Below are 9,611 nucleotides of genomic sequence, written 5' to 3' on the forward strand. Positions count from 1 at the left end.
CACTCAAAAATAATACTTCAATATCAATGCGTTTACAGAAATGGAATTTAGCAATGGGAGCTTATGATTATACAATAATACATAGACCGGGGAAACAAAACTTGGTGCCCGATTGTTTATCAAGATTAGCATTGATAAATACAGAAAATGTGATAAATAATATAGATGATAAAGAAATTGTCAAATTATAAGACACACCAATAAACTTCAATCAATTAGTTAAAGAAACAAAGAATGATTAAGAACTAATGGAAATAATGAACCAATAAAGAACAAAACATACAGAAACATGGAAATGGAATTGAGTTTGATAAAACATTGTCTATTTAAAGAAAACAGAATAATAATACAATTGAACATGAGAAAAGAGATTTTACGCGAACTACATAAAGGACATTTAGGTGCAGGTAAAACGAAAATGTTGGCGAGAGATTATTTGTGGTGGCCTGGTATAAACAAGGAGATAGATCTAGAGGTAAAGAATTGTGACGCATGTAACAGATATGCGGATAACCCCCACAAAATACAAAATCAATGGGAGCAACAAAGATTTTTGAACGTGTACATATAGATTTTGCACAATTTGAAAACAAAAATTTAATGGTGTTTGTGGATGCGTATAGCAAATTTCCAATCATAAAACGAATGAAAAACATTACGACGGAATCAACTTTAAAAGAATTGATGAAAATTATAAGCTTATTTGGAATACCATCGTGACGGACAATGGTACGAATTTTACTAGTCAATTATTTAAAAAGTTTTATGAAGATTATGGCATAAAACACATACTTACAGCACCTCAGCATCAACAATCGAATGGTCAATGTGAACGGGTGATAAAATGAAAATGAGTCTTAAAAGAAATATGGAAAACAACACGAACATAGATTTGGATATAGCTTTAGAGAAATTTTTGTTTAATTATATAAATACGCCGAATGAAAGAACGAATATGATACCCAGTAAAGTAATGTTTTCAAGAACGATCAGGACCAAATGGGACTTAATCAAACCTTTGGAAGATAACGAGAATATATTAAGAAGAAAAATATCAAAGAATAGAGAAATAGAAATAGGAGACAAGATTTGGTACAAGACGTTTAAAGAAAATATTTGGGATAAAGGAGTAGTAGTACAAAAAGAAGGCAACTTGACATACAGAATAGACAATGGACATCATATTATCAGAAGACACAAATAAAAAAGAGAGCATCAATAAATAATACTGAAAAAATTTTTAGAGGGGGAAGAAGTGAACAAGTTCAAGTTCAAAATTCGAAAATTCAAAGTCAAGTTCAAGTTCAAAATTCAAAGTCAAGTTCAAAAGCGATATGACCTACGACATAGAAAATGATTGTTATAAATAAATAAAATTTTGTAATAAATTATATATAAAATTTTGAAAGAGAAAAGGGATGATCAATACAAATAGCAAATCAACAAGCAATGTTCAACTAACAATGATGTACAACCAACGATGTTTCATGATGTTCGATAATCGATTTAACAAACGATGTTGGGTTCGAGCCAGATCGACAAAATAATGGAGCTATGAAGGAGATGACAAATGGAGGAAGAGTCACTTAGAAAAAGGGGGAGATGTTGAATATGAATAATTTACATCTCATATTATATTTATATTTTTTGAAGGTTTTATATTATATATAATTTTCTTTTTTAGACAACCTATGACTTGAATAATTTTTATTTTGTCCTTTTGTAAAAATCTTTTATTTTTTTAAGGACCTTTTAAATTATAGTAATTTTCGTAAATGTTAATATGTAAATAGTATTAAAATAATAATATATACATAGCTGTAAAAATTGTAAATATCTAGAGATATAAATTTTATAGAATTGAAAAAATAAAATTAATAAAATAAATTAAACTTTTCTACTTTTTTAATACCTGCCTTCCTTGTGTTTATTAATATTCAAATATTTGAGAAGATTATCTAAGAAGAATTATTATCATTTATATTTAAAAAAAAAATATATACATAACAAATAGGTGAATAATCTACTCAGTATTTAGGAAAACGAGGCATTCTTTTATTTATCTAGAGTGTTTCGAAATTCCATAAATTAACATCCATAAGATGGCCTAATAAAAACAAAATTAAAATCGATTTTTAAATATTATCCCAAAAAATATGCGTTTTTTCCATTTTTAAATTAATCACTTCCTAAATAAAAACAAAATTATGTATAGATTTTTTTAAAGATCCTTAGTAGACCCGAGAAACTCCACTTTTTGTCAAAAATAATAATTTTCAATTATTTAAGAATATATTAATCTATTTATATAACAAAAAATCGAAAACTTTAAAAATATAAAAATTAATCATAGCTAATTTATTTCTTTTTATTGTTAAAATTATTTCATTCAATGTGGGGTTTTCATTAGACCCTATCTTACAAGTTATCTTTCTTTCTTCTCTTCTCTTCTCTTCTCTTCTCTTCTCTTCTCTTCTCTTCTCTTCTCTTCTCTTCTTCTTCTCTTCTCTTCTCTTCTCTCTCTCTTCTCTTCTCTTCTCTTCTAGAATAGAAAGAAAGAAAGAAAGAAAGAAAGAAAAAAAGAAAGAAATATGTAATTGTTCCCACCATGCCATAATTTTAAAAATCAAAAAACTATTTTGATTAAAACTTCTATTTCGCATTTATACGAAAAACTTGTTATTTTAAAAGTGTTGAATAGGGATTTAAACCCAACCTAAACCGAACCGTTAAACAGATATTAACCTTTATTATTTATCGGACCGGAACATAATTTTGTCACCCGAACCTGAGTCACAAAATATATCCGTGAACCAATTTGAACCTTTTAAATATCTTAACTTTTTAAAAGATTATTATTTAATAAAACACAAAAGTCATGCCAGAAGGGGTATAAAAACGTAAACAATTTATATAATCAGATTTCTATGCCGCCAAAGCTGACGCATCATCGCCATATAACTGAATCAAACTCATCACTAAAAGCTTAACCTATATCAAATAGAAAGATAGCGGAAATGGTCTTTAGAATCGCGGATTAACCATTTTAAAATCACGGGCGCTACTTAGTAATTTTTGGGTGAAGTCTGCATAAGTCTCCTAAATTACAAAGGTTCTTTATTTCGATATTCATTAATTGCACAGCATATCCCCTGTTTGTTGTGGTGAGTTCTATGGAGTAAAAAAAAATAAAAATGGAAAACTAAGAGATTTTTAAAAAGAACCACCTGTGGCTTAATCTTTATATTCTGATTATTTTCTATTTTAGAAACATCTATAAAAAAAAGTGTCTAAAAGCAGTGTTTACATGGTAAGAGCGATCTCTCTCAGAATATCTTTCATGGGATTTTAGTGATATGAATCTCTTCTCTTTGCTTCCTAATAATTTCCATCATAAAGAACGTTGGATATGAGAATGAAAGAACACTATAAACATCAGTCGATGATTTATTAATTAGCTGGGAGAAATAAGAAATAGTGCTAAAAAAATATTTTGTATAAATTATGGCTCAAGTATTGCTTTTTCCGTGTATGCATATTGCTAATATCATGATTAAAAAAATGAAACTTCTTAATTATTATACAACAATCAAGCGGTATTATATTGTAAATTATAATATGATTTAGTATGAAAATATTTTTAAATTCTTAATTGTCCTAAGTGCAATTGGAATTTTCTTATCAAAAATATAAGCAATTTTTTTAAAAAAGACAAATATCATCTGCTTATTTTTTTTTAATTAAAAAGAAAAAGCAGACGAATTTTTACGATCTTATAATATTCTTTCTCTTTTTGCGAAATTTTATTTTAAAATGTTTAATTTAGTTTAATATTGTATTTAATTCTGTAATTTAAAGAATTTTATAAAGAGAATGACAAAGTATTACGCTCTGAGTGGCAAAAAAACGAAAAATCATAAGAAAGAACAAAAAAAATTATCTCTTATTATCCCTAAAAAACAATTGAAAGACGTAGTGACAACGGATATTATAACCACCAGAAAAAATGACCAAACTATATTAAATACGATCAGTTCACTATTGAAATATTATTACACATCGATTATTCCAAAGAATTTACCTTTCTATAAGACCATAGCCGAAATCAGAGTTTACATCTGGGAATTAAAATACTATTTTAGGTTATTAGGTAAAAAATTTATAAAGCACTTTATATGAATGTCTATATTATCTGAACTTTTTTTAATAGAAGACCCATTGATAAAGTACTATTTGGAAGCCGACATATGTTTTAGAACAACTGATAAAGTTATAAAATAATTACTTTGCAATAAATAAATTTTTTAAATTTATTTTAGTATGCTCTGGCAATGGTATTCGCCTACTTTAAAAGAGCTAAATTGGAAGATGGAGAATACAATAAACTTAATTTTTTCATAGCTCTGTAAGTCAAGTCTATTTATATACATTTAATTATTAAAAACTGTTTTTTTTTCTAAAATCAAATATTATTTATTATATAATCTAAAATATAACATTTTTAATTCGAAAAGTTTTACTTTTATAAAAAAAAATAACTTACTTTTAAAAAATATGTAACATGTTACATATTTTATTTTTGAATGTAACGACATATTTCAAACTATTTATATAATGAATATTTTATATCTCTTTCCAGTTACATTCGACTTTTTTTTAAATGATACAAAAAGGCAACTATATAAATATAACTCGTTCATTTCTTTGTATTAAATCCCAAATTTAAAATTACCGTTACATACTAAATTAAATAAGTCACCTCTTTTATGTAACTTTAAAAAAAACATTGCTATCACGTAATATCAAATACATTTATAATAAATATATAGCTACTTGGCCAATACTATGGAAGAAGATGAAACAGAATACAAGTTAGAAATTCTACCATGGCTCTTGGGGGATAATTATTGGAATAAACTTAAGGGATTTTTCTTCTATTACAGAAATTTTTTCGTACGCTTAAACATGAGGGCGTGTGTCAGTAGAAAATGTTGCGAAGAAGTTAGTAGAATAATAAATATAAGATTTTAAATTTTGTTAAAAAATTTTATATATATCTGTGTTAAAGGACAATAGAGCCTAACAAAATTATTTTAAGGACCAGGCAAAAAATATTTATGGGCCAGGCCCAAAAACTCGAAGGACTGATTATTTCTTTAATTGCATTCACATTATTATTTTTTTAACTTTAAATCATTTCTTTGATCGCGTTTTTTTAAATATATAAAATATATTTTTACCGAAAATGTATTCTAACATGTTGAGAATATTTACATTATAATTTGTAGATAATTTTACCTATAATTTATGTGAAAAATCTATCGTTTCAGGTTCATATAAAAATAAGTGTTTTGGGTTTAGGTTTATTATTATCGCTTCAGTTCGAAATTTTAGAAACGCGTTTCAAATTTTTTCAACCTACAAACTTATTAGAATCTGCATAAAAACATCTTTTTAATTTTGTTTTTATTCCTAAATCCTATAACTTATCTACCTATAACAAATTAATGATCTTTAAAATAGTTTAGAAAATTTAAACGGTTCAAATCGGTTCACGGAAATATTTGGTGATTCAGGTTCGGGTGACAAAATTATTAACAGTTCGGTTCGGTTCGATAAATAAACAGGGTTAATATCGGGTTAAAGGTTCAGTTTGGGTTGGGTTTAAATGCCTGTCAGAATTCTACTCGGTGCTTTAAATAATAAATTTTTCGTATAAATGCGAAATAACCGTTTTAATATAGTTTTTTTTTAATTTTTAAAGATGCTGGGGAAAAAATAAATATCCAGTAACTTGTAAGATGGGACTTAATGAAATTACACATTTCAAACATCAAGTAAAATTTGGCAGAGTTAGATAGTAAATTTTAAAAACATTTTTTTTGTAAAGATGACCAAAAATAACCTCAAAAAATGGACTTTCCAACTCTAAAAATTCAATTTAAAAAAAAATAGGCGAAATATCATAAAACTTATTTATTTATATTTTGTTTATAAATATCCGTAGATTTAATTTTTAAAAAATATATTTAAAATATATAATCAAAAATAATACTTCCTTTTTAATTTACCCATGAAAACCGGACCTAAAAATAAATAAATCGGGTCGCGTTTGGTCAAAAACGGAATGGCAGGGATTTATAAATATAGAATGGTCAGCATTCCAGCCGAATTAAAATGCCTACTTCTAAAAAATCATATTTTCTAGCAAGAATTTTTAAATATTTAAGGGAGGGGGGGGGGTGAGGGTGCTGGCAAGGAAAGCAGCAAACACCCTTGTTCTCTCTGCGCGTTAGGAAAGGCAATCAAAATTTTAGTCACGAGAGGGTCCCATAAGATTTTTTTTCTAATTGCCGGGGGCTCTAAGAATTTTGCTGTACGCATCTAGGTGCTTTTTAGAATAAATTTCTCTAATTATATTTAGGTTTTATTTTTTTAAACAAAATACTGTAAAGATAATAGACATATTTCCCCAGCACGACATATGGTGGAAGAGGGAAAGAAAAGTAAGCCACGGCGGAGCTAATTTGAGGTATCTCAAGAACAGGTTTTTGTCACCGAAAGGTCCAACCAAGACACCCGTTGGATGTGTAGTCTGTCAATCTGGTCTGCCCAGGAGAAGCAAATTTTTGCCCTACTACTCTCCGAAGTTTCCTTTCAATTTCGATTTAAACGCTTCTCCCAATCTCAATACGTCTTTGGACGGGGTATTTTGTTTTTATATTGGACTACCCATAAAACCTGGGAAATTAAGTAAAGGGTTTTATAAAAAAGAAGAGAGTAACCCTTTTACATCGATGCAATAATAGTTTGCTTTTATATAAAATCATATTATGTTTTTAGGAATTGAGTATATTAGGGTACCTTGGCTTGGGTTTAAATAGCTACTCCACGTATTTTAAAAAGTGCAATAATTTCGACTATGACATTAATTTATCATTTTTTTTTAAGTTTTAAATATTGCTTTTAACCAAACAGAAATGATAATTTGTTTTAATAAAAAGATAATTGACACCATTCTTATGTAGTATGTATAGAGAAGGACTTTATGTAAACATTTAAAGACAGGTTGACTAGATGTATTAATTTAATATAACATCTTTCAAGTTTATCCTAAATAATAACTAATAAAAATATCATTTTCTAAAGCAGTGTTCCTGCGATGAATGCTGTCCCGTGGATTACAACGGCTCGATATCGGGTGACAGTCAGCTGATGTACTATCACAATTCGACGTCCACGAATGATTTTGTACAATGATTAATCCCTTCGAATATATTTTAAAATGAATATTATAGTATACAATAATATTTATCTTCTATGTAATTCGTATTTCTTAATATATAAATGCATTGATATATTTTTTTTTAAAAAAAGAAATTCTTTGTTATCAATAGAGTGTATAAAATTGATTGATCACATAAATAGTTAATTTCAAATTTTAAGTCCAGAAATAAATGTCACAAAGATTTATCCACTTAAGAACGAACGTTACAAATCGAATTCCTATTTTTGCCTCTATCCAAAACAATTTATAAGATTTTTTTAAAACAAATATCATAATGTAAATCAGGGATGTTAGTGATTAAAAAAAAATTCAGGTAGCGGGCCTGCTTGAATTGTGCAAATTTATGATTTTTAGACATAAATATATGGTATCTGGATGATGACACCATCTGTTGACCATCCAAAAATATTATAGCAAATGATAGATTATATTGAATTCTCTAAAAATACAGGTCTTACTCTAAGTAAAGCTAAATCTGAAATATGTTTTTAAAATTCAAATGCCTTCAAATCAATGTCCTTGGTGTTTCAAATTGTTATAAAAAATTATTGTGTATCGGACTTGTGGAAAATAATTTTGTCGGGTAGGAAGATAATGTTCTCTTGAATTATATAATATTTCTGAAAATAAAACTCTTTTATAGTGATTAGTTCACAAAATATGATCATTAAATGGAACTATAGGTTTTATGTTTTAAAAAAAAAATGTCAACTGTTTATATATATATATTTTTTAAATTTATTAGCCTATAAAAAAATTGAATATTATTTTGGATCCTCTAAAAAAGATTTAAATATTTTAATTGATAAATGTGGTGACCTCAGGATAATACGATATAAAAAAATGGAATTTTTTATTTAAATAAATGTAAGGGTTTTCTTAATTATAATTAAGTGGAATAGTTAACAAGCGATTGGCATATCTAAGGGAATAGCTGGTGGGAATGATCTTCTTTAGCAAATATACCAGTTCTTTGTAAATATAATTTTATGCCTCCCCCCCCCCTCCTCCTCTACCAAAAAAATTCTATGATATTATAATTATGTCATTTAGACAATATTATCAACAACAAAAAATAAATAATTTTTTAAAAAAATGACAATTTAAAACTATCGAAAAAAGGATGCGAAATCAAAATTCGGAGAGGCCTTCAAAGAGGGTCCTAAAAAATATCCAATAGTTAAATAAACCCACCAAAAATCATTCCTTACGGTCAATATAACAGGTGTGATGTATCTAAGATTTTGTTTCGAGAAATGGTGAATGGGGGGGGGGGTGCAATTCCCCCTCCCCCTCTTCCCATAAAAACCACACTGTATAACAGTAACAAGCTAATAAATAACATATTGTAGTCAAGCTTACGTGTCAATAAAAACTGTGTATTATTATATTTAATGCATATTTATATACTATACAAGAGATCATTGAAATTCTAAAAATGATCTATAAGAGCTATATTTAATGCGTTCCCAGACCTGGCAAGATCAGAATAAAAACTAATAAAGTAGTAGTAAATATAGCCTCTTTGAAAACTCACTCAAGGATAGAATTAATCCAAAAACGATATTTTAAGTATAGAATTAGTATTTGATAAAAAAAATGGCTTTCTGGACCATTGACGCAGTAATACATAATCCTAGGGGCATTCGACAAAAAACAAGATATATATTTCTAAATTTGAGTCTTGAAAATACTGAAAACACAAGATACAATTATTAGGGCTTATTTAAATCATTAATTTCCTTGATTTCAACATTTAATATCTTTATCTAAAAAGTGGGAGTTTCAATGATCAAGGTTTGAAATCCTGGGATTTTTGTATAAAATACCACCTTATTTATGTGATATTCATTAAAGAGGAATGCCTTAATATTTTTAATTAAATTATATGAAAAATAAATAAGAAAACAATAAACACAACCTAGTTATACCACTACAACTAAAAAATGTTTTTATTTGTTTAAAATTCTACTATATATCTAAAAATTATATTCATTTTGGCGTGTATATTTAAATAATAAAAATTAACAGTTCATTGAATTGTTGTAGGAGTCTTTTTGTATTTACTTTCCATGGACGTTTAAATGGCAAGCGCATCTTGTTATGCGTACAAGTAATTGCGGCCTGACCAAAAAATAGATGTTCCTTCTTATAATTATTTTCCTTAAATTTTGTTTCCCAGTTTATAGTTTTGGAAGAACATATACATAGGGATATGCACTTAATATCCTGTAAATTTTAAACATTTTTTAAGATAATTAAATATTTAGAGCTAAACAAAGTTTAATAACAAATTGAATATTTTAGAAATAATTTTGCTGCT

General features: G+C 27.2%; 2 protein-coding genes across 2 annotated transcripts in view; both read left to right on the forward strand.

The window, feature by feature from the left end:
* LOC135930320 (uncharacterized) overlaps positions 1-848 on the forward strand; it is a 70,105-nt gene extending 69,257 nt beyond the window's left edge. The window contains exons 7-8 of the mRNA XM_065467102.1: positions 333-475; positions 624-848. Coding sequence (XP_065323174.1) covers positions 333-475; positions 624-848 — 368 coding nt within the window. The remainder of the gene's footprint in view (positions 1-332; positions 476-623) is intronic.
* Positions 849-4,331: 3,483 nt separating this feature from the next.
* Positions 4,332-7,260, forward strand: LOC135930321 (speedy protein A-like). Its single transcript, XM_065467103.1, has 4 exons — positions 4,332-4,405; positions 4,830-5,001; positions 6,456-6,707; positions 7,150-7,260. The coding sequence occupies exons 1-4, from the start codon at positions 4,332-4,334 to the stop codon at positions 7,258-7,260; spliced, it is 609 nt and encodes a 202-aa protein (XP_065323175.1).
* Positions 7,261-9,611: the final 2,351 nt, after the last annotated feature.

The sequence above is a fragment of the Gordionus sp. m RMFG-2023 genome, chromosome 5 (genome assembly GCF_954871325.1).
Source record: "Gordionus sp. m RMFG-2023 chromosome 5, tfGorSpeb1-WG-v2, whole genome shotgun sequence".
In the NCBI taxonomy this organism is placed as follows: Eukaryota; Metazoa; Nematomorpha; class Gordioida; order Chordodea; family Parachordodidae; genus Gordionus; species Gordionus sp. m RMFG-2023.

Coding starts and splice junctions, on each gene's coding strand:
- LOC135930321 (XM_065467103.1), top strand. CDS start 4,332: ATGGTATTCGCCTACTTTAAAAGAGCTAAATTGGAAGATGGAGAATAC. Junction 4,406..4,829: donor CTTAATTTTTTCATAGCTCT/GTAAGTCAAGTC, acceptor ATAAATATATAG/CTACTTGGCCAATACTATGG. Junction 6,708..7,149: donor TCAATACGTCTTTGGACGGG/GTATTTTGTTTT, acceptor CATTTTCTAAAG/CAGTGTTCCTGCGATGAATG.